Source organism: Acomys russatus, chromosome 27 (genome assembly GCF_903995435.1).
Source record: "Acomys russatus chromosome 27, mAcoRus1.1, whole genome shotgun sequence".
Taxonomy (NCBI): domain Eukaryota; kingdom Metazoa; phylum Chordata; class Mammalia; order Rodentia; family Muridae; genus Acomys; species Acomys russatus.
In genome coordinates, this window is record NC_067163.1 from 43,658,366 (window position 1) to 43,686,084 (window position 27,719).

General features: G+C 39.4%; 2 protein-coding genes across 3 annotated transcripts in view; one reads left to right on the forward strand and one right to left on the reverse strand.

Moving 5' to 3' along the window:
* Positions 1-405: 405 nt before the first annotated feature.
* Cep44 (centrosomal protein 44) lies at positions 406-20,826 on the reverse strand. The gene is made up of 12 exons (XM_051170045.1): positions 20,276-20,826; positions 18,855-18,960; positions 15,812-15,945; positions 13,530-13,677; positions 12,330-12,476; positions 11,173-11,295; positions 8,969-9,136; positions 7,791-7,997; positions 6,716-6,788; positions 1,537-1,667; positions 1,246-1,283; positions 406-559 (listed from the first exon to the last, which is right to left on the reverse strand). Exons 3-12 carry the CDS (start codon positions 15,898-15,900, stop codon positions 517-519), a joined length of 1,167 nt encoding a protein of 388 aa, XP_051026002.1. The 5' UTR covers positions 15,901-15,945; positions 18,855-18,960; positions 20,276-20,826; the 3' UTR covers positions 406-516.
* A 46-nt stretch (positions 20,827-20,872) lies between these two features.
* Fbxo8 (F-box protein 8) overlaps positions 20,873-27,719 on the forward strand; it is a 39,340-nt gene continuing 32,493 nt past the window's right edge. The window contains exon 1 of one of the 2 annotated variants that reach the window (XM_051170044.1): positions 20,873-21,102. The gene's annotated coding sequence lies outside the window, so the exon portion shown is untranslated. The remainder of the gene's footprint in view (positions 21,103-27,719) is intronic. The other variant, XM_051170043.1, reaches the window with a different exon arrangement.

Genomic DNA, 27,719 nt, shown 5'->3' on the forward strand with positions numbered 1-27,719 from the left:
CACAGTGGAGAAGCAGCAGTCGAGCTTTCTGAGTGCACAGGAAGAACTGTCTGTTTAGTTTTGCGTGAGCATTGTAGCTTTGTGTTACAACCTACTCACCAGCACAGACGGCAAGACTACATCTGAGAGCCTCCTGGGTACAATATGCAGGTCCTGGTTGGAATGTCTCCAGAAGATGGAGACCATGGTCCTCCAGGCCATACTTTCAAAAACATATTACTTAGCACACTGCCAGTAAACGTCAACACAAAAGTACAGAGGTTGCTGTAATGCTTCACTCTGTAAGAGCAGGTATAGTGAAACAGAAAGTTTTACCAAGAAAGCTGAAAGCGAAAAGCAGTACAATTACAGCTTAAAATATTAAAGGTACTTAATTAGGAATGAAAAAACTCACATATCAAATAAAATTCAAATCTTAATAAAATATTAAGTATATTAAAATTACAAAATGAAGTATTAAGTATAGAATATATAAGTAGCCAAGTCCTAGAGACATTTATGCAGAAAATTCTGCAGTTAGTGACTCGAGCATTTCAGTAACTCTGCAGTCTCTTCAAACCTGAAAGAGAACAAATGAGAGATCAGCAAAGTCCATAGCTCATAACAAAGAACAGGATGTACATTGTTAGTTTCTGAGCCTATGATAAACTTGAGTGTTTATTATGTAAATAAAGAGAGCAAAAATAAATACATCAATTCTTGTAGCATAAGTTATTTTAGAATTTTTCCAATGTCAAAGAGCTCTGAGCTTTTTTAAGGTAGTAGGGTGCATAATATTCTGACACCACGTCATCATATGTGTCCCTTAAACTGCTCCGTGTGAAAGCTAGATGTAACGTCACTGGTGTTTCTTCGTCCACAGCTCACTGGAAAGGCCGGCAAGACTAGCAAACACTGAAATGCCTCCCAACTCTCCAGCTACATGCACATCGTGTTTTGGAAAATCAGTTATCAGAAGTAGAAAAATGTGAGTTAATTATCAACTACAGCATCTCTGCCCTTTGTAAGCCATGACCAGTTCTGTGAACAGGGTTTTACATCACTTGCTGGAAACAAAGAGAATGACTCATCTCTCACACACACACAACTGGAAGTAGATTTATTATCCACTGGAGTCTTGAAGGAAACTCCACACCTGACTGAGACTTTCAAGGTCTGAAACACATATGTACTCTCTATGTATACTGCCCCTCAGTACAACTTCCTACAGAGAAAGGATTTCTTTTGCCCCTTTCTGTTACTTACATTTTTTTCATCCTTTCCATTTTCTGGATTGTTGTTCCCTTTAATTTAAAAAGCAACAAATTTAGGCAATTTCTCAAAGTAAACAATCCTCAAAGATAGACCATGACTATATAAAACACAGCTGAAACATCGCATAAAGTTACTCTAGTCAGCACAAAACTCCCATGAGGCCTTAAGTTTACAATTTCTCTTGCCAACAGTATGTAGTATATGTATGTAGTATATACTAAAAACAATACTTGTTTTTTCTCAACCTCAGAAATCATATAAGCAGTTGATAGTTTCTCCTACCTCTGAAAATTCTTTCAGGCCACAGTAATCAGTGGAGCCCCTGGACGTCGACTCTGATGACACCGTACTATAGACAGACGAGCGACATGTGCTTCCTGTATCTTTTATCTGTGAAACACCGTATCTTTTATCTGTGAAATATTACATTTTAGAATATCTATTATACAGTACAGCCAAATATTTAGTTTTATTTACAAATAAAATAACACAAATTGTTCTTTGGTATAGATAAAATGAGTTTTTAATACTGTTCATACATTTGGAGATACATGCTAAGAATTGTAAAATCCCTTTGGGCTCTATGGTGCATGTGTGTAGTTACATGTATGTGGGAAGCTGAGACCCAGAGCAAAGCCCTGTCCGCTTGTCACCCTTAAACAATCCATGGCCATTTATCTTTGTCCTGATAGAAATCACTCTGAATAAATAGGAATGTTAGTCATTTAATCTATAAACTACTTGGGACTAGAGAGATGGTTCAGCAGTCAAGAGCCCTTGAGTTCAATTCCCAGCAACCACATGGTGGCTAATGATCATCTGAAATGAGGTCTGAGTCCCTTTTCTGTTGTGCATGAAGACAGAGCACTTATATACATAAGATACATGAATATATATATATATATATTAATTAAATATAAACTACTGACTTCTGTTCTCTGTCTTAAAATGGTGTCATTTATAACTAATGGATAATGATGGTTTTTCACCATGCTTTGATATAGCAATGTTAAAGTACTTCACAACTGCTTCCTCATTGCTTTGTGACTGGTGGAAATTATTACTAAAACTGACTATACATCTGTTAAAATCAAGACGGACCTAATCTTGAGTTAACACATATGGGGAAAAGTTAGAAATTAAGATCTAGTTTCTTAAGTAACAACTTCTGTCAGATACCCTGACATTAGCATGACAACGGCGTTTCTTTAAGTCCATCAGTTACTGAACTGCACAGACATGAAATACTTCCATCACATCAGGCCTATTAGGAATAGATTTGACTACAAAAACAAGCCAAAAAGAAATCAATTTCCATTTAAACTGGATTTCATGTCTTCACTTATAGTAAAGTATTAATAAATAAATGCCTTTTATCTGATAAAGTCAAATCCTTCTTGGCCAATCTGTCACCTGCTCAGGCATGCTGCTGTTCTCTGTGGAATGGTTTTCTCAGCTTATTCACCTGAATAAAATGGCCCACCTAGCCCAAGCTTAACATGGTCCGACTGACTTATTTTGGTGTTAAAATTTTTTTTTTTTTTTATGATAGAAATGTCATTAGTCTTGACACTCTCTGGACTGCGATTTACTGGGTCAGATCTCGACTTGTGATCCATTTAACAAGGTCACATACACAACCACAGCTCAGAAGACCAGGTAGACCCAAGAGCTTTAGCAGGAGCTGTGGGAACTTGGCAGTGTTATGAAGTCATCTGAATCTCAGCAGGAAATATAACTTCCATGCCTCTATATATGTGTACTGTTTACTTCTGGTTAAGATAGTTGTTCTCTGGCAGTTCTGAGTATTTCTTTTTGTTGTTGTTTTTGTTTTTGTTTTTCGAGACAGGGTTTCTCTGCATAGCCTGGCTGCCCTGGACTAACTTTGTAGACCAGGCTGGCCTCAAACTCACAGCAATCCGTCTGCTTCTGCCTCCCGAGTGCTGGGATTAAAGGCGTGCGCTACCATCGCCCAGCTTAGTTCTGAGTATTTCTTATGCTGTCCCAAAAGGAGAAGAAGAGCAGGAATCTTGGAGTATGGATTTTGAGGTATATAGCTGCTTCATGTGAAAGCAAGTTAGCACTAGGCAAGCCAGGAGACGATCCAGTCAGACATGCCAGCAGGGACCCCAGAGGTTATCGAGTGCAGCACATACAAAATGCCAGCCATATTGAATAGCCCAATCAGCTATGTGCATACTGTGCTCCTGGCAGTTCTTACTGCTTTCCTGAGCTCTTAGCAAAATCTTATTAGTTAAAACACAGTTTTTAGCCATGCTATAGAAGACTAAGAAAAGAATTGGTAACTGGGTTCATGTGGGAAAGAAAAGAACAGTGACTCCTGACACAGGCACCTCAAGTTGGAGTTCAGGAAGCATCAGTGGGCGGGATTCCCTGTGACAAAGGAATGCAACTACCGCAGAGACACTAGATAGCCTAGCCAACTCTCTCCATGTGACCTCTTTCACGGCCAACTCTGGGGGACTTCACTTGGAGGAACAAACTGGGCTCCTCAACTTCAATAATTTGCAAGCCAGTGCTTATACATTAAGGCCTAAGTTGTGGAGACCTTAAGTATTTCACACATAATCAATTACAGTCAAAAGTGAACTCGTTATTTTTTAGCAATCTTCTCTGCTGCCTTGTAGTCACTCTTCTGTTAGAGACCAGCCACCCGGAACCTAACACTGTACAGAGTCGGCCTCACCCCATCCCCTCTCCTTCACGGCTCCTGTTTGTATCAGTACGCACAGTCCCTTGTTTCAACCCCTGCCTGCATCCCCAGCATTCTCCTGCTTACCTTCACCACTACTGTTCTAGCAGATCCCTCGTTATTGCTCTGAGATACAGTCTCACCAGGCCACTACTGTTCCTGTCTGCTCTACTTTCTTCCAGCTGATCACTATTCTGCTTGTATGAGAATCTTTCTGAAACATAAATCTGAAAATATGCACTCAAGCCCTTCTAAACCAGGGTAAACTCCATGACGTGGACTTTCTACTCGCCTGCCTCCACTCCCTTCATGTACACACATGTGCCCTCCTTGTAGTCATACTGGAAGAAAATACTCTGAGCGCTACACTGGGATCAATCATTTTTCTTCTGAGTGTAGATATATAAGACAAACTAAACCAAAGCAAACCCAAACCAGCCTTGACAGTTGGTACCTGTCTGGCAATTAATACCCAAGTTATTGTATCCACTAGTTAACAGCACTTACTAGACAGCAATCTCATGTGAAGCCATGAAACACAGACAATGAAGCCACTGCCATGTCTGAAGACCCTGAGCAAGGACATGGTACAGCCACCAAATGAGCAGACGGCCCTCACTCACTGCATGAGTCTCTCTTCTGGTGGGAATTTCCGCTGCTGTCCTTGCTTCCGAGAGCACGCAGGTCAGTAGGCTCCCTACTCCTTAAACTGCCTTCATTGTCACCCATTCACCCCTAGACACAGGCATCATCTTACAGCTCAAAAATTTTAATTTGACAAAGGGGAAAACAAAGTTGGAGCCTCACAAATTCCTTCCTTAATGAACCCAATTCTATGATCAGAATGATGCTTTTATTTTAAAGATTTATTTATTTTGATATATACTGTGCTCTAACTGCACGCAAACTTGCACAACAAAAGAGGGCATCATGTCCCATTATTTATGGTTGTGAGCCACCATGTGCTTGCTGGGACCTGAACTCAGGACCTCTGGAAGGGCAGACAATGCTCTCAGCCTCTGAGTCATCTCTCCAGCCCAGAACAGTATTTTTCATTCTACTCTGCACCGAATGAAACCAAACTGTGTTCTCATTCACAAGGTGTAATGTGCAAGGTTTTGAAAACTCAACTCTTTACTTAGGTCAAATTATAATCTATATGAAATCAGGTATTCGATTTAATCATAATCTAAAATCTACTTTACATAAAGTTCTATCTTATTCTGAGTCCTAGCACAGTGGCTTTAACTTTGCTATGCGTAGGGAATAGATAGCAGAACAGGCACAACTGAGTCGGAAAAGGTAGTATTCTGTAAACAGCAGGCAAAATGCTCTTTGGGTAAGCAAATGTTTGAATGCTAATATATATAATACTGGAGACAGAACTTACAAATATTAACAATTTCTGGAACAAAATTATATTCTTAAGAATTTTACAATTGAATTTTGATATTGAGTGTATGAATGACAATGAAAAAAAGTCAACATGTTATCTAATCTGAAATCTATAGTCTATGATAATTTTAATTAATTTAAAAAGCATCTCAAATAGTTAATTTAACAGCTGAAATTGTCCTCACAATGATAGCAGTATTTGCACTAACTGTGTAGTGTTGAGGAAAACTATTAGAGTAAGTTGCTTGGATTCATCTCTGTCTACCATGTATAACTTTGTGGCTACTGGCACAGTCATCAGTGATTTTCAGTGAAACTTATTTTTCTCATCTGAAACATTCACATATGAAAAATAGTACTTATTTTACATGGTTGTATTAGGAATTAAATGAGTTAATATAGCAGTTAGAAGAATGTATTTTATTAAATTGCATATTATAAAATGCATACTGTTAAACATACAGTTGTTGAAAAGATGTGATAATGTTATATGTTTATATAACTAAATTTAATATGATAAATTGTCATTGTAGAAGTCATCTTTTTTTGTGACCATAATTTAATCAAACTATGAGATGAAATGTAGGCCTTTGGTTTTTCTAAATTAAGACTCAAAAGAATAAAAGCTTTTGTTGAGACCACAGATCCTTGATGCTCAAAGTATCAGTAGGAGGTTGTGACATGGAAAAGGCCACCCCAGCTCTTCACCATTTTCACTTTATTACGAGCAGTAAGCAGAACTTTTAGAGGTCTGTTTTTCTTATTCAATGGGACTATACCATCTAGAATGATTAAAAGTCTGCAAGATTGTATACCAGAATCTATTCTTCCTCTATGCCCTGAAAGATATGTACTCTGCTTTTATAAGCAAGTCTTGGCACTCTGTGGCTCTCTATTTTCTTTGTTCTAAGAGCTCTGTAACTTTATTAATAAAAATTTCAATAAAAGCTTAGGATATGAATCCATTAGTAAAGTACATGCTAAATTTGATTTCCAGAACCATGTTTAAACAAACAAAGGAAAAAACATCAGATGTAGTGGTTTGCACCTACAGTCCCACCACCAGGGTGATGAGACAAAAGGATACTGCAAGCTTGCTAGGTAGCAAGTACAGCCGTGCTGCTGAGCTCCAGGCTCAGTGAGAGACGGTGCCTCAAGGAATAATGTGGAGACTGATTGAGAAAGAAACTTGATATGTACACACACACACACACACACACACACACACGCACACACACACACAGAAACACACACACACATGGATGAGAATGCTAAAGATGACAACTGCCCATAAAAACTACTGTTCTGAAAATGTTTGCAAGCCAACAGCACTAATATGGTCTAGGAACTCACCGTAGGGCATAGCATCCACGCCACTAACAGAGTCACAGTCTTCACTCGCTGCATTATGCTCTATACACTCATTCTGGAATATACAGGTAAATATTTAGAATAAAATGAAAGGTGCTTCATTTTATACTGCTAGAAATAAAACATAAGCAAAGTATAGAAAATGTTTAGTTTTAATAAATGTATTTACCAATAATATATAATTGTATAAGAAACCATTTAAGTGTAGAAGCAGATAGTAACCTTTTTGAATCTACAACTCCAGACTCTAAAAAGGAAAGCCAGACTAGAAATCCTAAAATAATAAAACAGATTTCTCAGCCTACATAAGGCAATGGATGCTAAATGTGGTTTGAATAAGAATGGCCCCCACAAACTCATATATTTAAATGATTAGTCACCAGGGAGGGCTACCATTTGAGAAGGATTAGGAGGTGTGGCCTTGTTGGAGGAGGTGTCACTAGGGGTGGGCTCTGAGGTTTGAAAGTCCACGCCTCATCCAGTCTCTCCGTCTGCTTCTCTAGGCCAGCGCCATGTGTGCTGCCCTGATCCCTGCCCTGACAATGAACCAGGCCTCTGACACTGCATTCAATGTTTTCCGTTACAAGAGCTGCCTTGGTCACGGTGTCTCTTCACAGCAACAGAACACACTAAGACAGTAAATTTCATAACTGTTTCAATGAAATTCACTTTATAGTTGAAGTTAATGCATAAAGAAGAAAGAGTTGTAATTTTATTTTTACCTTTTCTACCACTTTTCCTGTAAACTGAAGCTCCTTACTAAAATATATAAAAGAATTTAAAGGTTTTTTTTTTTTTTAAATTCTTACCTCATTCTAAGTATTTCAAGTACTATTAAATCACTAAAAACTCAACTTCCAGGTTTTTCTATTTATCTTATTTAGGAAAACAAATAGCCACAAGAAGTATAATGAAACATGTTAAACTCAAGCAAACTGTATTCTAATTAAATATTTCTCATTTCCTAAGTAGCCTCACATAGAGTGCTTTCAAAAGAATACACAGATTTACTAAGATGAGCACTTCCTGTACTTGGGGCCGCTTTACATAGCAATACCTTTTTAGACAAAAGCATCTCTGTTTCAAGAAGAGTGACTCGACTTAGGAGATTATTCCAGGCCTTTTCATCGACCATCACTTTCCCTTTGGTTGCGGCTTCCAAACACTCGAGCCTTTTCTCCAGCCAAGTGAGCTTCTTCAGCTGTTCTTGGCATTGGGCCACTGTGGTCTGAAGTCCAGTAATCACAGGACTGTCCCATATATCCTGAAACGATAAGCAAGATCACAGATGATACGAAGCAGTCGGTGGACTTTCCTCCCTTTGTTCTATTTTGATAGCTCAGGAAGGGGGAGCACAGTGTGAGAACACGGAGCCCCCCCTGCAGATAGCAGGGGGCCTTAACACGAGCCTGACACATGGGACCCCATGACTTCATTTTCACAGCAACTACTTGTGAATTCACCTGGAAGATGCTCTTAAATTAGAAAGTGCAATACAACTGTCATTCCCTAGTTTCTTGAAACAATGCCTACTACAGACCCAAGAGGAAAGAAGCAAATGACCATGTGCTGACTACCTAGAGTGTCACAGAAAGCAGGTCCATAAATAAAATGTTCATAAATCCAACTGTAACCCAAAATGTATACAAGTCAACGGACACAAGCACTGTAGCAGAAACAGTAGATTACATACATAATGGTGCTTGTGTCAAGAAGGAGTAACAGAAAAGCAAGGACAGCAAGGAGTCCGGCGGGATAGCACATGTCTATAATCCCACCATACACAGGCTAGGCAGGTGGTTTTTTGCAAACTCGAAGCCACCTTGGGCTATATAAAATCAGTCAAGGCTACATGGTGAGACCTTGCGCCTTGAGGAAAGTACAGCAAAAAGTCACCAAAGAGAAAATGAGAATGAAATGCCAAGCTTTTCTATTTACCAAGAGGAAACAAGTGGAGGAAAACTCCACCATGCAAAGTGGTGGCACATCTCTCCTGCTAGATTATGATTTCCTTGGTCCAAGCACCATCTCTTACTTCTCTTTGCCTTATCTCTAACTCAGGAGGAAATCTCCAATCAGACCACTGGCATCCACCAAATCACATTCAGTGAGACTGACTCATTGTTAAGTACTAACATAGATGCCATAATTTCAGAGTTCAGAAACATTCTAGCTTTCAAGGCCTGAAATAATCAGCTACCAAAGCACTGTGTCAGAGTGCTCCTCAGTCCTTACTTGCAGCTCAGCCCTGATCTCCGAGGTCTGCTCTTCAGCAGTCATTATGTCACAAATCTTCTCTTCTTCCCTGTCGCACACTTCACTCCCTTCTGTTGAAATCACTGTCCCTTCAGGAATGTCATCATTCTCTTCAATGTACAGGTGACGGATCACCACTGCTTTCTTCTGCAGGGACAAACATGGAAGAAGTCCCTCAATGGCGTCACTGCCGCAACTCCTTTAAGTATAGCCACAGTAACTCTCTAGACGCACTGTGTAAAGACTTAAAGACATTTAAATTACCACATACAATGCACCACAATATAACACGTTACTCTTAATATTTTATATGTGTTGGTGAAAATGTGGTCCACCTTTTTACAACCACTCTTACGCCTTAGGATAAATACTGACGTGGTTACAGTAAGGATGAGACACAGAAAAGACTGATGACTTGTTGAAACAGGTGGAGCTGTGCTTTGTAAGTGCTTGAAATGTTACATGACACAAAGTTTAAAACAAAACCCAACAACAAAACAAAAGCAACTCTTAGTTGTTGTGGAACACAACCATCATCCCAGAAGTCAATAAATCCAAAAAGGAGGATTATAAGGCTCAGGTCATCCTGGGCTATTTACTGAGACCCTGTCAATGAATAAACAAACAAACAAATAGAAGTTGTGACATAATTTACAAGTTTAATAACAACTAGTTGTGTGAGGATACACTGTATTTTTTTTCTATTGAACAAACCACAGTATATACTTTACCTTCAGCTAAAAGTTGAAAATACTGAAATAGGGAAAAGTGCTGTCATGGCCCTTCAGTACTTCTGTCTATGTACTGTCTGTATAGACATCGACAAACCCTGACTTAATAAACCATAAGCCACATCTACATGAGATGGGGCTTCAGGAAGAAGACAATTTGCTTCAGCACTGACTCAACTTCTCTTGTCAACAAAGAAATAAATATATTTATGAATTCTAGAGACATTTTAGTAGTTAATCAAGCTTCTGATATGAAAGCTTTCCTAGTCATGTATTTTGAAGTAGGGAATGAATAATTCTATGTATTTTGTTTTACCTAGAAACAATTTACATCTTTCATCTAATTACACATTGATTATTCATGTGCATTCTGTCCTCTCACCCAAAAGGAAAACAGCTGGAAGTACATTATTATTAAAATAGCATTTTAGTTTAGAGCTTTCCTTGGATATGGAAAAATGCTATCTCAAAATGTATTGGATTCATTCAGCCACAGGCGCTCAAAGCAGACAAAGACAGAGAGAGTTTATAACTACAAATAAAGAATACTCAAAACATAACTCAAATCTAGATTCTAGGTTACTAGATAATCTATATTCTTGCTTATCAATGCATCTAAAGGGATCTTTATAACCACTCTTGTTACTAATGGATTACTTATTACATAGATAGCCCTTTTAGGGATGATCAGATATGCAATTAAGAGTATATGTTGAAGGGTTAGAAAGATGGCTTAGGTTAAGAACACTTATGGCTTTTGCAGAAGACACAGGTTTGGTTGCATGGAGGGCCACAACCACCCTGACTCCAGTTCCAAAGGATATGACTCTCTTCTCCTCCCTTCCGGTGTACATACACATAGGACAAATAAAAGAGTAGATGCCAATGCCTCTATAATAGAACTTTAGTACATTTTATCAGGAAAATGAAAAAAAGAATTCAAAAATTAGGAATATAAAATCTATTCAATTTTTCACTTTCATACTCTTTCACAACTTTAGAAATGGTTCCTTGGGCTGGAGAAATGGCTTAGAGTTTAAGAACACTCTTTCAAAGGTCCTGAGTTCAATCCCCAGTAACCACATGGAGGCTCATAACGATCCATAATGAGATCTGGTGCCCTCTTCTGGCATGCAGGCACACATGCAGGAAGAATATTGTATACATAATAACTAAATAAATAAGTAGTTCCTAAACATCATATGCTTGTTAAAAAGTCCCATGCTGAGTCTATTTGAGGGTCAAAAAGGGAAGAAAGGATAAGAGAGGGCAAAAGGGGGTTAAATATAATCAAAGTACTTAAATTAATAAAGGCCATCTTTGGCAAAACTAATATGTACTAATAAAAATGTCTTGTATACTGTGGTATCTGACTAGAATGTTTCATCAGGTGGCAGTTGAAAAAATGAATCTTTATCCATTCAGATATACTCTGTTCCTTTGTATTTTCACCTTTCCTGAAGTCATAAACCTCCCAGTGATATCAATGCCAACAGCCTCTGCAGGGGGCTTCTCACTGCTTGAACAAGGTTCTGGCTTTTCAGGAATGTTCTTCTTTCTTTGGCATGATGGATTCTAAGAAAGGAAAAGTTGTAGATAAAACAGATACTCTTTGTAGAAAAGTATGATGTATATTTAAATTCTATTATTTAAATACTTATTTTTGATAATAGCAAATAGTGAAAATAAATGGAACAAATATTTTGTTTCTCTGTTCATTGTAAACTGACGTGAGACAGGTATGGTGGGGCTGTAATCCCACACGTATTAGACTGAAGGAGGAGGGCTGAGGCCAGCTTTAGTGACATACAAAGTATGAGGCCAGTCCGGGCTAGAGTTACACACATACAAGAAAATAAGACAAAAACTTTAGAAAGTATCAAAAATACATTATCTTTGAACTGTTAATGTAGTTTCAAATCACGATGTGTAACATGTGACTAGCATCAGAGAAATTGTGATCCTTTAAAGGTTTATACCCTACATGTAGATAATCCTATTGCGTTGCTATGTGGGCTGTATAAACAATAGGACTTAGCATTAATAGGTACTTTTTGCCTTATACAGGTAGAGATAGCAGTGACCTGTGCTGTGCAGGAAGCTAGGTGTGAACTATTGATAACCTACAGAGGAAATTCTAAGACCTACGTGTTTAGAGGGAGGCCTCCTCAGCGTTGCTGTGCTTTTATACATTCATGTCCCTTCAAATCCCCATCCTGGTTCTAAACAACCCAAGTTTGGCCCAAACTAACCTTCGTTCCTATGCTCTTAAAATTCCCAGACAATTCCACAATTACAGAACAAGAATGCCCTTTAGTTCATAAAATGCTTTGATGCCTAAGAGTGTGGGGTAGTTACCTACCAAGCTTAGTTGCCCACTCTCTTCGCCAAAGAAAGCACTTACTGCTTTTGTGTCAGTAAACAAATACCTTGTTTAAGACTCTTCGATGTCTGCCCTTGAATTCCTTCTCTAACCATTAGAGTCTAGTGACACAAAGAACTTCTGGGCCCAGCAAGTCAAGTGACAATGCATTTTTTAATAATTTGCTATCTACTCAAATATTAGGATTTTGGTAAATGTTAGCACAAAAATCTATTCATAAAATCACCTTTTCAAAGCCAATCAATTCCTTGTTCTTTTTCATCACACAATTCAATATATCACAGACAATTTGGATTTTCCATTCAGCAAATCCAGACTGTATAAACTGCTTTTTTGTCAAGATTGGTTTATAATCAAATTGATCACGAAGAAGCTGAAAAGAAATAAAGGTAATAATTAGGACAATTTATTTGTTTAATTGAAAATTATATAGCTCTCCGGTCAGAAGGTAATAACTATCTTTGAGAAGAAGATCAATCCATTACATTCCATACACAAAGGCACTAGAATTATAGAGCTGCTGTTGAGCTACGCCCAAGTATAAGCTAGCTTGCTAGGGATATGCCGGGGTCAGGGCAGGAGGGAAGAGGGAGAAAGAGAGAGAAGAAAGGGGGAAGGAGAAGGAGAGCAAGAGAGAGCTAGCCCGTACTTCAGGAAAGCCAGACCCTGTCTCAAAAAAAAAAAAAAAAAAACCAAACACACACACAAAAAAAATCACAGTACGTGACCAAGATTAATGGTAAATACAAGGTTTTTAAAATTAAAAATCAACTGAGATCACATTCAGTCTCCATTCAGGTGTCTAGATGCTACTGCAGATACAAGACCTGGTCTCGGATTTCAAGGAACAAAGTTACTTTCAGTTTGTATCTCACAGGTAAGTTCCTGCAGAGGCCTGTGGACCATCAGCTCCCGCTCTTGCTTCATCCAATACACAAACCTTTACTATAATTTCACAGAAAGCACGCAAATTACAATCAGTGACAAACACTTACCAGCTGCCATAATTAATTAATTCAACCTTAATTGTAACAGGGACCACATTTTAATGAGATAAATATCTATGAAAATACTGTCAACTACACATACATGAGACATATGACAACATGATAATAGGCCCAGATTATAATGATGCTGAAATTTTGCCTATGGCCTGGTATTTTAACTACATCACTTCCATATTAAGACACACAACAATTCACACAATATTCAGAACAGGAACATGTTACGAGTTTGCAGCCAGGAGCAATAGACTATGCATATAGACCATGTCTAGCACACTCCGATGTTTGCCCAATGACAAAATTGCCTATGCATGCATTTATGAGGATATGTACCACTGTTAAAAGTGAACATGCAACTGCATTCCCATCGCTATTACTAAAGAATTCCATAAAATAATTATTGTTGCATAAACTCAGGATACCTTATAGACGACATCTGTAAAGCGCACATCATTCTTTGCTAAGAGCTCGATATTGGATTCCATCAGAAGCTCTGATATATAAGGGGAGTATGAGGTAAGAGAATAGCTGATGATAGGCAGGGATGCTGCTGTTTCTCCCTTCATCAAACTGTCAGGAAATGAGAAAAAGACTCTTAATAAGCACAGTCCCAAAAGCCATGTGATTAAGGATAATTAGCAATGGTGTCAATAACTTAATTATTATAGATACACTAATGAAGCAATATATGACTCTACAGATTCTCTATCCCACTTGAAACCACTCTGAGCAGACTATGAGACAGTATTGCTGTTCATTTTCACATGCTGTGGTTGTTGTTGTTTTGTTTTTTGAGACACGGTTTCTCTGTGTAACAGCTCTGGCTGTCCTGGAACTCGCTCTGTAGTCCAGGCTGGCCTCCAACTCACGGAGATCCACTTGCCTTTGCCTCCCAAGAGCTGGGATTAAAGGTGTGCACCACCACCACTGCCCGGCTCTAAAGTTTATTCTTACTTGACCTATTTTATTTCTCCTACTAATAAAAAGAAAGGACCACCTTACAGTTCTCAGGAATAGTTTATGTTTTTGTTACATTTCTTACATTAACTCAGTTGTCACTACACAAACCTGAAAAGAGTAATACTATGAACTGTTAGTTACAAGCAAGGCACCCACTTTCTGCTTCCTTGAGATCTGTGCCTTCTCGGGCTGTGCTCTGGTCTAGGAAGGGATACATCCTCTGCCTATACCCTAATTCATTAGGTAAATGCTGATTTTTCATGAAGCCACCATGTCAGTATCTCTCAGTATCTTCTGCTGCATGCTGTCTGTTTCTAATTGTCTACTTATTTACCGGTGTAAAATGTCTTACTGGTTCTTGCACAAAAACAAAAACAAAACAAAAGGTGCGCCAGGCATGGTGGTAAATGCCTTTAATCCCAGCACTTGGGAGGCAGAGACATGTGGATCACTATGAGTTCATGGCCAGGCTGGTCTGCAAAGAGTCCAGAGCAGCCAGGGCTAACACAGAGAGACCCTGTCTCGAAAAACCAAAAAAAAAAAAAAAAACAAAACAAAACAAAAAAACAAAACAAACAAACAAACAAAACAAAAAACAAAACAAAACAAAACAACAAAAAACCCACCAAAAACAGACAACAGACAATACAAAAACCAAATGAATTATTTCTTCATATAGCCAGCTGAAGTTATACTGAACATACATATAAGCAGTGTGTTTTCCCCAGAATTCAAAATGTGTGTGTAAACCTCCCCACTTCCACTCCAAATTTTTAAAAAGATTTTTATTTGTGTATGTGTGCACCTCACATGAGCCATGCCCATAGCACAGGCAGATATAAGCACCTGGTGTGAGCGCTGGGAACTAAACTCTGCTTCTCTGGAGGAGCTGCAGGTGCTCTCAACTGCTGAGCCATCTTTTCAATCCTCCGTGCAAATTTTAGTAAGAACTTTAAAGCATGAAGGCTGCTGTAAGAAATCTTACTAATTGGGATCTTTCACTCTAGGGAACATATGATATAAATGTATAAAATCTATCTTCTATACAATGGATACACAAAGAAGTAAATCTGCAAGAAATGGTAACATCATATTGGCTATGTTAAAAATAATACTACCCTGTAGAATAAGAGAATGGTAGATTATAAAATTAATAAAATCCATTATTCTCCAGTGAGTTTAAAATTATATGGTGACAGTATGTCTCTAGATTGATATATATATCTAGTCTGGTGTATATACACCTAACAACTAGCCATTTTAAATCTCTTGGGTTGGAACTTTTATTAATTTATACTTATAACTTCCTACAGTTTTCTGCTTTCTTAAATATTATATACTTAAATATTATGTTATATATGTACACATATATAGAAGTAAATTTCTTAAGTTTATTACAGCTGTTTGTTGTGTGCACGCGTGTTTATGTACACACCCTTACATGCATGCACATTAGTAGAGGCATCTTGGTACACATAGGGAGAACGAAGGACAATTAGAGGAAGTCGGATGTCTTGTTTCAGTGTGAGTCCTGGGGATTGAAGTCACAGTCACACGGCTTGGCAGCCAGTTCCTTTACCAGTTTGTTAGGCCAAGAGTGAATTAAATAGAATCCATAAAAATAAAACCTATTACTTTCATTTAGCACCTTCATTGTATCATATACTATCACAAACTTTTAGCAAAACTGAAAAAAAACCACACACACAAATACGTTTCAAATATCAAACGTATTATAGCTTACCCGACATAATCGACATCATTAGGGTAATTTAGCAAACGAAGCACTTGTTCTAGCTTCCGCAAGCTTCTTTTTAGGTCACCTGTTGCCATTATTGAATATTATTGAATATCAGCTCCTAGTCTTTCAATTTTCATCTAAAAATGAAATTATGAAGTAATGGTTAAACGCGACCATTGGGAAGATGTTCTGCTCTACTCTGTATGCGTCTGCTACACCTGCTCTGTATGCATCTGCTACACCTGCTCTGTATGCATCTGCTACACCTGCTCTGTATGTGTCTCCTACACCTGTTCTGTATGCATCTGCTACACCTGCTCTGTATGCATCTCCTACACATGCTCTGTATGCATCTGCTACACCTGCTCTGTATGCATCTGCTACATCTGCTCTGTATGCATCTGCTACACCTGCTCTGTATGCATCTGCTACACCTGCTCTGTATGCCTCTCCAACACCTGCTCTGTATGCGTCTCCAACACCTGCTCTGTATGCATCTGCTACACCTGCTCTGTATGCATCTCCTACACCTGCTCTGTATGCATCTCCTACACCTGCTACACCTGCTCTGTATGCATCTGCTACACCTGCTCTGTATGCCTCTCCAACACCTGCTCTGTATGCATCTTCTACACATGCTCTGTATGCATCTGCTACACCTGCTCTGTATGCATCTCCTACACCTGCTCTGTATGCATCTCCTACACCTGCTCTGTATGCCTCTCCAACACCTGCTCTGTATGCATCTCCTACACATGCTCTGTATGCATCTTCTACACATGCTCTGTATGCATCTGCTACACCTGCTCTGTATGCATCTCCAACACCTGCTCTGTATGCATCTCCTACACCTGCTCTGTATGCCTCTCCAACACCTGCTCTGTATGCGTCTCCAACACCTGCTCTGTATGCATCTGCTACACCTGCTCTGTATGCATCTCCTACACCTGCTCTGTATGCATCTCCTACACCTGCTACACCTGCTCTGTATGCATCTGCTACACCTGCTCTGTATGCCTCTCCAACACCTGCTCTGTATGCATCTTCTACACATGCTCTGTATGCATCTGCTACACCTGCTCTGTATGCATCTCCTACACCTGCTCTGTATGCATCTCCTACACCTGCTCTGTATGCCTCTCCAACACCTGCTCTGTATGCATCTCCTACACATGCTCTGTATGCATCTTCTACACATGCTCTGTATGCATCTGCTACACCTGCTCTGTATGCATCTCCTACACCTGCTCTGTATGCCTCTCCAACACCTGCTCTGTATGCATCTCCTACACATGCTCTGTATGCATCTTCTACACATGCTCTGTATGCATCTGCTACACCTGCTCTGTATGCATCTCCTACACCTGCTCTGTATGCCTCTCCAACACCTGCTCTGTATGCATCTCCTACACATGCTCTGTATGCATCTCCTACACATGCTCTGTATGCATCTCCTATATCTGCCCTGTATGTAGCCCCAGCATATTCATGTCACACTACTTCTACTCCTCAGAGCTTTGCACTTCTGTGGCAGGTTAACTGCTTACTGCCTTGTACCAACTCTACATCCTAAATCTAAACTTGGTTTCAACCTCACCTTCTATTTTTTTTCTTACGAAAAATTGAGTTTGTCTTATATTTATGTTCCTCCAACATATTTCATCTAACACTCTCCCAAATATTTTGAGTGACAATGGAATATAATAGTGACTTTTCCCTGTAACCAAATACTTAAATAGAAGGACACTCAGTGGAAAACAGGCTTATTGGTTCAATACTTGAGAGAATATGGATTCTCATAGTGTGGAGACCATGGTGACAGGCAGCACAGAAGTGGCAGGAACGTGAGATAGTTGCTAGCTCACATTACACCAGATCAGAGGACACAAAGAGGTGGGATCATGCTACCTACTATCTCAAGCTATCTTCACTCCCCAAGACACTTCCTCAAGCTAGGTCCCACCTCCCAGAGATTCCACAACCTGTCAAATGCACCCCCAGCTGGAGACCAAGTGACCCACCATATAAGCCTATGGAGGAGACTTTACTTCCAAATCATAGCTAGGACCATTTGGAAAAACATACCAAGTTGAAATAGCCTTCATCATTAATAACTTTGCATGCTTATAAAAGGCATAGAATATAACCAATAAAATCCCACAGCTTGGGTTTCATGTTGATGCCAATCAGATGCCTATCTTAAAAACAAGACAAAACAAAACAAAAGCAAACTCTGAGTTTGCCAATATCTTGCTCAAGAAAATTATAAGAGTACCTTGAGAAACAAATTCTCTGAAGCCCCTTTAAAATGAAATCACTGATACCAAAAGCAAAGAACAATCCAAGAATTAGACAGACTATATTTTTTTGTGATTTTTTCCTACAGTCTGTATTTTAGCAACTGTAAACATATAAATCACCCCTTCCCATACCTCTGTATCTACATAGATCAAAAGAGGTAAATAAAACTGGCGATTTGAAAAATTATAAGCCTGGGCCTCCAGCCATTTCTGTGGGCATTTTCCTAGATTTGGGCACCTCCTCAACCTCTGTGGGAATACCATTCCCATTTCCAGTCTGCCGTTTAAGAACGTGATGAACAACAGGGCCCCGATCGTACTTTTAAGAGAAACATTAAATTACACTGAATAAACATTAAAATATTTAGGCAACAGGAATTTGGGGGGGGGGTGAGGAGAAGCCATCCTAAAATCAAATTATACAAAATATTGATCAAAATAGTAAGCCATATTTTCCATCTTTCCAGATGCCAGGGCTAGACAGACAGAAATGCTAAGACAGACTTCCCAGATCAACCTTCATTGCCTAGGAAAGGTGAAGTGCAAACTATGCTAGCAGTAACTAAAAACCTTGTTCCTGGGTTTTAAGATCGCAGATCTGAACTTGTTTTAGGTTCCAGACCCATCTGACTCAACCCAATTCTTATTTTTTTTTGTTCATATCCAACCTTCCCAGGCCTAACACTCTGTGGGATCATTTCTTTTTCTGATATCCCAGGACACATTTATCTTTACATCATTTCTACCTCTGGTAATGAAATTTCTGACAGTAAAGTACGCCCCAGGAACACATCCTCTTCATTAGCAGAAAACATATTTTGAAGAAGAGTAAGATTCAAATACAGCATGGATCTGTAGGTGAAGGAGATAAATCATATGACAGAAAAGAAAAACAGAAAGACATTAAAAACAAGAGCATAGAAAACTGTTTTCAAGAAAGGTTTTCTCATTGGTAAATACTAAAACTATTATTATTATTGAAGCTCACCAAGTACTGACACATACTTTAGTCAAGAGGCCAATAAGTAATCTTCTACATTTTTCTGAGATGAAAAACAACCAACTTGCTATTTGAAAATAAAGTTGATTAGCCTTTTCACTTTATATTACTTATCAAAGGATAGTAATTGAAGAAAGTATTCAGATTCAATCATTAAGGTCTCAGTAGTCTGCCTAGCTTTCTGAAGTGTTAAGGACAAACCAAATCTGGCAACTGAATTTCTGTTTGTGTGTTTGTTTGTTCCAACTAAGTTTCTGGAAGACATTGTGAGAATTGCACAGCATGCCCTTGGTAGAAAATGGAAACTGAAACCAGGGTCTAGACATGCTACCCAACGGCTCTACCACTGAGGTAGATTCCCCAGCCCAGCAAGTTAAGATGTTTCGTTTTAAATCTAGCTCAGTTTCATAGCTGCTACAGGTCTTTAAAAATATAAGATGTCATTGAACTCAAAATCATTTTTTTTCAGGATAAAGTAACTAGACTTTAATAATCATGGATTTAGAAAGCCAGCTCAATATACCTAAAAGCAAGCTTTTAGAAAGAGGAATAAAGTTCTGCAGAAATTAAATTCACAAAAATCTCTTTGTAATAGATACAAGGGAAATGGGAAATGCTGTTGTAGAAGAAAAGGTTCGATGGGGGTTGGGAGGGAGGGAGGCAGGGAGGGATGGACGGACAGACAGACAGACAGACAGACGGGGGGGGGGGCTAGGGCAAGTGAGAGTAATGGCTCAGTGGTACCGCTGCGTTCACATATAAAATTGCTTAAGATGCCTGCAAATAATTCTGTAAAATAGTTTAATGCAGCCCTAAGTCTAGAATAAATATGTTAAGACTGGTTTTCTTTTTAGAGGAAAAACCCGTAGTCCCCAAAGTAGACGGAGAATCCTTTTAAAAACATCATGAAGATGAAAGCAAAGAGAGCACAAAGAAGTACTTTTACTCCTCAGTAAAGTACTTGGTTCTGGAGCTAGATGTGTCTTTGATTGAAAAGATCTAAAGAGACATCTACGTGCCTTTGACTTCGCAGTCTTAAATCACAAACCAATTCTAAGAGGGACTATGAGTCTTTCTACTTGGTTGCCTTCCAAAGCACATACCAGCTGTAAATCCCATCTAGAATTCCCCACTGCCACTAGATTTAAAAGGATGAAACTGTAAGACCTGAAACTCAGGAGCCTCGGTGAGTACAGCAGACAGGAGACCTCGGTCCAAACCGAAGCACAGCCAGCCTGCGAGCTCTGGCTCCGGCTCAGCCAGCAGCTGCCAAGCAAAGTGAGGGTTTCCCGAGGCGACCGGACCAACACTGAAAGGAGAAATGAGCCTAAGTAACTCAGGAAAGTGGCGGGAACCAGGTCTCCAGTCTCAGAGACCTAGCGCCCGCGCCCCGGGGCGCCTCTCGCGCCGACGGTTTGTATTAGGACCGGGGGTTCGAGCGCGGCGCGAACCGCAGCTAAACAATCCCAGCCACAGACTGCCCCAAATTCTGGGATGCCTCGGTGCAGATTCCACACTACGTTCGCGCGGCTTCCCCGAGAGAATTGATTTTCATGATAGCCTTATCGATTATATGCCTTATATATTAAGTGTCATGTTTCAAATTAGCATAATTTGATGCCCATAGTCTTTCGGGATGAGAAGCAAGAAAGAAAGGCCTTCTGTCGAATCTGCAAGAAGAGAAGTGAAATCCTATTTTTTTTTAAGGACCCGCTCTCCGACGTCACTTCCGGCAACAATAGGAAACGTCAAAAACTTATACTGTCGGCCACTCCGGCTTCTGCAGGCTGAGGTGCTGTGGATTCCCAGGGGTCTGGGGCTGTTTCTGGTGCCGTCGCAGCCATTGTGTTCTCCAGCGTGAATACGTGCGCTCTGGACCTAGCCTCTCCATGGCTTGGGCACCAGTTCCCGGCTGAGCCATTTTCTTTTCGGCTGACAGCCCCCGCCGAGAGGCTGAGTCGTCGCGGCGGCGGTGGAGATCGCAGGTCGTTCAGGTACTAGCTCAGATGCTTTCAACGCTTTGCTTCTTTGGCCTTTTCACTCTCACTTTTCTTCACGGAAATAATGAACCGGGGTGGGGGGGGGCGTGGGAGTTGCTTGCCACTTGGCAGCACTGGCCCAGTAAGCAACAGTTTAGGACCAATGGCACTGTAAAACCTTTGAGTGACAGCGGCGGTGGCTTATTAAAATGCTGTATCGGTATCGAGAGGCGGGCGTGGGTCTCTTCCTACTGTTTCTAGGCCATTGATAGAGAGGTCGCTTTGGGACTCGCGCTAGCTACGCGGTGTGGTCCTCAAAAAAAAAAAAAAAAAGTGGCAAACGGTGAAGGTTACTTTCTTCGGGTTCATGGGTTGCTTTTATGGCGGTTTATAGTGCTATTAGGTGCCCAGGCACGCTTTCAGTTTTTAACGACATCCTATTAATACGAATCCAAATACATACAGTTTAGAATCGTCGCTGATCGCTAGTTGCTACAGCCGCCAAACTGACTATAAAATTGGCTAAATTCTTTTCTTTCTTTATCCTTTTCTGTTTTTCTGTGACTAGGCTCCACTTCCTACATGATGTGTACCTAATACACATTGCTCAGACAAAAGACATATCAACTTGCAACTCTTGTTTGATGTATTTTAGCTGTGCTTTGCGTTCGGTATTTACCAATTAACAATTGTGGCTACCTGGTTTACAAGTGAGACATTTATTTTTAAGGACCCCTATGCTCTTTTCAAAACATCACCTTCAGCACTGTACAGTCTGTTGGTCATGCCAGGGTTTTCTCTCCCCTTTCGTTTGTATTTTGAGACTGGGTCTCCTACGTCCTCTAGGCTGGCCTAGAACTCCTTGTGTAGGCCTGCATGTCCCTAGCCATCAATCCATTCCATGGCTTCCCAAGGCCTGGAGCATGGATTAGCCACAACCCACCAAGCCATCTTCTGTTTCATTTAATGTTTGGAGTTTGGTACTACACTGTTAAGAGTGGATTTTCTGTTACCATTGTGAACGGTTTGTTGTTGATGTTGGCATTGTTGGTAGTGGTGTTGGTGTTGTTGGTGGTGGGGGGTTTGTTTGTTTGTTTCTTTGTTTTTACAAAGTAGAGCAAGTCTCATAATGAAGAATAAATAAATTTATTGATGTCAGGTTAATTTAGAAACTTCCATGTTTATGCAGTTTGTCTAAATTAACAATTATCTGAGTTACTCCATGGCTTATGTATTATCCCCAAATTTAATACATCGTAACACATCTAACTTGGCTTATGTTGGTTTTTTTGAGTCAAGCACTAAAGCAACATTCAGCAGACTAGTTCAGCTTGGTTCTTGAGGTAATAGTCAAGCTGTGCTTAGGACTTGTGATATTATTGATAGGCACCACTGAGATGAAGTAAGGATCTTCTTCCAAGTGCATGCTCGTGGTCGCTGGCTGGCCTAGATTCTGCCCAGTGGGTTTCTTCATAAACTACCTTACAGTATGGCAGTTGGTTTAACCAGGAAAGAGCATGCAACTGAGGGAGGGTACCTGTATTTTGTAATCTAGCCTTAGAAGTGATGCCATACCTCTTCTTCCATCTCGTATTTGTTAGGAGTCTTAAATTCAACCCACAAGAGTGGCAGAGGATAACACAGGCCTCGAGGCCCAGGAAGCAAAATCACTGGAAGCTGTTTTAGAGGCACCTGCCACAGACACTTTGGCTGATAACACCTAACAGTTAAACTGGACCAAAATATGCCCAAAAGAAAATAAGGCCAACAAGGAAAAAGCATCTGATTGTGAAGTCCTATGTAAACCTACCTTTACTACCATCAGCTCCTCCTGAAAAATAATTTTTAAATCTATTTTACATTAATTATCCTAAAGTGTTGTCTAATATTGACTGAAGTATAGAGTATCTGAAGGGAATTTTTATGGTTTTTAGGGTCTGTGCATCACAACTAGAGACTGTGTATTTCTTGTCTGTTGCCATTTTACACAGGTGAAATTGGGTCAAAAAGAATGCATCAAAGATAGCTTTTGAAAAGGAAAGCAGGAAAAGGCTAGGGATGGATATAAATAAAATGCAAGGCAGTGGCAAATTTGTGTTAAGTGCATGTGATCAGACAGGTGGGAGAAATGTATTTTGGAAATGTATTGGCTTTTTTGTTTTTGTTTTTAAAGCATTAGATGGCATTTGTGAGGAGTGGGTAGCAGAATAGACTATACCCCGTGTTGTTACCTATACCAGCCCAGGGAGTGCTTTTTAGAGACCTCTACTCAGTGAAACCAAAATATTTTCCTATTCTGCAAAACAGCAACAACAAAGCCACCCGAGCATGAGACTGTATGAATCAAGGTTTATTAAGAATAAAATTAATGTAGATTTAGTAGTAACCTTGAAAGGAAAGGGATTTGAGAAAAAAAGCACACACCCAAAGTATGCTCATCTGTTTTTCAAGAGAGACGTGTATTCAAGTGTCTTAGCAATAGCAGTACATAAAATTTTGATGGCCTTTAAAGTTACATTATTTGAAGAATTTTTAAAAATAAATAAAACTGGTTTTGGTACTTTTTTCTTGGTAATAAATTCCTTTAATAAATATGATATGTTGGCTATGGTGTGTTATATAGGTTTGAGTGTGATCAGATAAAAACAGAGGTTTCAAAAAGAGTCCCAGCAAACCTTCCTATCCATAGCTCACAAGAAAGTCAAGACATGCATTAATTGTGATCATGATTCCTAATCTTGTCGGAGTCTCTTTGAATCTGAGCAAGTACAGATTGGCAGCTCTCTTCCCTCCCTGGGTTGCCTTAATTGTCCTGCATCAGCAGGCACCACCCTCTAGCCACACACTTCATTGCACTTCAGCAGTACAGCTTTTGCCAATTAACCATAAATTTTTACTTGGAGCAAAAGTTTCTGGCTTCCGGGCTTCAGGCTGTGCTATGGCTATGACCCAATGTAAAACTGCCTATGCTTCTTCCCAGATTGAATCCTTATTTGTTTGTAAAATATTATTCAAGTTTATTGACATAAACAAACCTCTCTCTTGTGTGTGTCTCTCTCTCTCCCTCCCTCCTCCCCTTCTAACCTTTTCCCTTTCTCTTCTCTCCTCTCTTCTCTTTCCTCTCTGTCACTTCCTCTGCTTCTTTCCCTCTATCCCCCTGGGGTGCCTCTTACCCCTCTTTCTTCCTTTCCTCTCCTCCCTTCTACAATAAATCTTATTATAACAAACAAACAAATATATGCATTCAAGTTGACCAACAAATTTAAGGACCTTAATTCTAGAATTAGCCATTTTCATGTTCAAGAATAGAGGGCATCGGGGTGTTTAAACAATTGAATGCAGGAACCAGATTGAAGAAGTAAATCAAACTCAGCCTTTATCTGCGCATACTGCTTAGCTATTTGTAGATGCAGTGCGGGTGGAGAAACAATGGGTGGGAAGCATATAAGACCATCTCCACCATCTTTTCATGTGACACATTTTAAGGTAGTTTTCCTCTTTCCTTTGTTTTTACGCAATTGTGGAATTGTTTTTCTAGTTTTTAGTTGTGGTGAAACAATATACCCAAAATAAAATGTATCATCTTAACCAGTTTAAAGTATATAGGTCAATGAAATTCAGTATATTCATTCCCACCATTTCCATTATCTGTCTCTATAATTCCTTGCATTTAATAAAGCTAAAAGTCTATGTCCATCAACAACCCCATCCCTATGCCTTTCAGAAGTTCCTGGGAGTCCCATTCTCTGCTCTGTGATTGTGCCTACTCTAAGTATTTCATGCAAGCAGTGTCATGTAGATTGATATTATGTAGTGTTGAAATCTTAACAATATTATGTCTCCTAATTCATGAGTATGGATGTATTTCTATTTATATGCCTTCTACTTCTATCAGAAGTGTTTGTATCTTTTGTTGTAGAACTCTTTCACCTAGCTGGTTAAATTAATGTTGTGTTCTTGTTGTTCTTGTAAGTGAAATTGTTATCTTAGTTCCTTTTCAGATTGTTTATAAGTATATAGAACTCCAACTATTTTTTTTTTCTGTAGACCTTGCATCCTGCCTCTTCGTTGAATTCATTTGTTAATTCTAAGGTGTTTTGTTTTGTTTTGCTTTGCTTTGGACACAAAAACAGAGCTCTTACTTCAAAGAGAATAAAAGATAGTTTATTCTGGATCCAAAATGTGACTCCATAGACTGAGAACATGGTCTCTACTTATTCTAAATATCTTGTGACAGCATGTAACAGTTTTTGTTTTTGGTGGACATTCTTATAGCTAAAGAGCCAAAGAAAGTCTAGATCATGGCACTTTTCAAATACAGGGTGGAAGCGGGAGGAGGGTGGGTGATGATGTAATCAGGGAAACCCTGCCACAGGCTTCACATGGTGTCTGATACATGCTTAGCTTTTGGGTTAGTGAGAGGGATTGCTCTATTAAGTTAATACATCCCAAAAGCTTTCCTGTGACAGTCACAAGGATGTTAGGCCGGCACAAGTGAACGATGGATGCTACATCCCAGCTCTCCACAGTCACAAAGTTCTAGTCAGCCAGTATCATAAAAGAATCTTTAACATGGGCGTGTCTTCTTTTGTGAATTTCAGTTCACAGTTTTACTTTCGATTTTGCAGATTCTTCAGTGTTTTCTGCATGTAAGGTTATACCTGCAAACAAAGATAGTTCTACTTTTCCTTTCCTAGTTGGATGTCTTACATTTCTTTACTAATTGCAAGGTTTTCTGGAAACAAAGAAATGTATAGCTGGAAACAAAGAGATTTGGGGTATCAGCTCTGAGGAAACTGAGAGCTGAAATTTTAAGAGATTTGCCCAGTTCTCACAACTCGCTAAGGAATGCGCCTCCATCAGATCATCTAATTTTTGACTCTCGTCCCTAGTTCAAGTTACCCTAAAACTTTTGGTGATGTGGGCTGAGGAGGTAGGCTGGAATGTGCCATTGTGGGTACTGATACAGTTACACTGGGTAAAAAGTAATGCTTTAAAAAGAGAATCAATTTAATTAAAATTGGTATCTGTGGACAATGTATGTACAAGTTAAAGCATAACAGCATGTTTAGCTTGTTGAAGAAATTAAACAAGCCTCAATGTCTCAGATTTGTGGGTATGATTGCATAGCATGTCTTCATTTTCTTACATTTGTTTAAATGCTATTTTTCCTGGCACTTAGAAATTAAAGAGGTGGGGGTGAGTGAACCTTAGAAAACAAGGCAATATTGTAAATCTTTTTGAATTAAAACAACCCACAAGTGGTATGCCTTTTAGCAAGAAAAACTGCTCTTGCAGGGCCAGATCTCTAGATTTAATGAGTGGGGCTTTTGTGTTTAATGTGCCTTGTGACCTCTCAGTGCTTAACTGTTTCCCTTTTCTCTTTAGAAAGCCCACCTTGTGGACTCCTTCTTTCATTTCTCTGGAATTGTGGACTCTAAATTTTAGGAGTGTGATTGGTTATCAGGTGTTGTTGTTTTTTTTTTAAATTCACCAGTCTACTCTAAACAACTTTGGTGGTCTATTTGTCTATTCCTTTGGATATCCAGATGTAAATTATAGGCTGCCAACCTGATTCCGAGTGCCTCACTGAAAGTATTTTCTCACAGACTCTCCCACATTCTTACTCCATTAATGCCACTTCACACCACCTGAAGATTTAAAACCTAAAATAGCAAAACATTAAGTTGTTATGGTTTGTTTGAGGAAAGCTTTTTTTTTTTTAAGATAGTGTGAATTTCCTTTTTTTTAAATTTAATCGAATACATATTTTAAACATACCTGTCTGTAAATATGTTAGAACATTTATTTACAAATTCCACTTCAACTATTTAGATGTAAAACATAGTGGAAAAAAAAAACTAGAATCCTCCAGTGAGTATTTAAATGAAACTACTCATGTTTTGTTAGTCATCACATAGGTATGACAACACAACTCAGAAAGAACTTTATGGAATCAGATTGTCTGAGAGTTTGAGAGACTCTTCTATTCCCCCCCCCCCGCCCCGCCCCCGTTGGCCACTGTATAGATTTTAACTCGAAGTGAACCATTTTTCATTGCTAGTTATGCTGGCTAGTTTTATGTCAGCTTGACACAAGCTAGAGTCCCCTGAAAGGAGGGAGCCTCAACTGAGAAAAATGCCTCCCTACCATCCAGCTGTAGGGCATTTTCTTAATTAGTGATTGATGTGGGAGGGCCCAGCCCATTGTGGGTGGTGTGGTCACTGAGCTGCTGGTCCTAGGTTTGAGCAGAAAACAGGCTGAGCCATGCATGATAAGCAAGCCAGTAAGCAGCACTCCTCCTTGGATTCTACATCAGCTACTGCCTCCCTGGTTCCTGCCCTGCTTGAGTTCCTGTCCTGACTTCCTTCAATGATGGACAGTAAGAGCCAAACAAACCTTTCCTTCCCGAGTTGCCTTTGGTCATGGAGTTTCATCACAGAATAGTAATCCTCACTAAGACAGTAAGATTTCTGCCACAGCTTATGCCACCTTAATAAAAGCGTTAGAGGGATTACCATCCCTCCTTCTAGCCACGCTTTGTTGTTCAGTTATATAGGAATGTTAGTTTTTTGTTTTTCTGGTTTTGCTGTTGTGGTTTTGGGTTTAGGTTTTCTGAGACAAGGTATCTC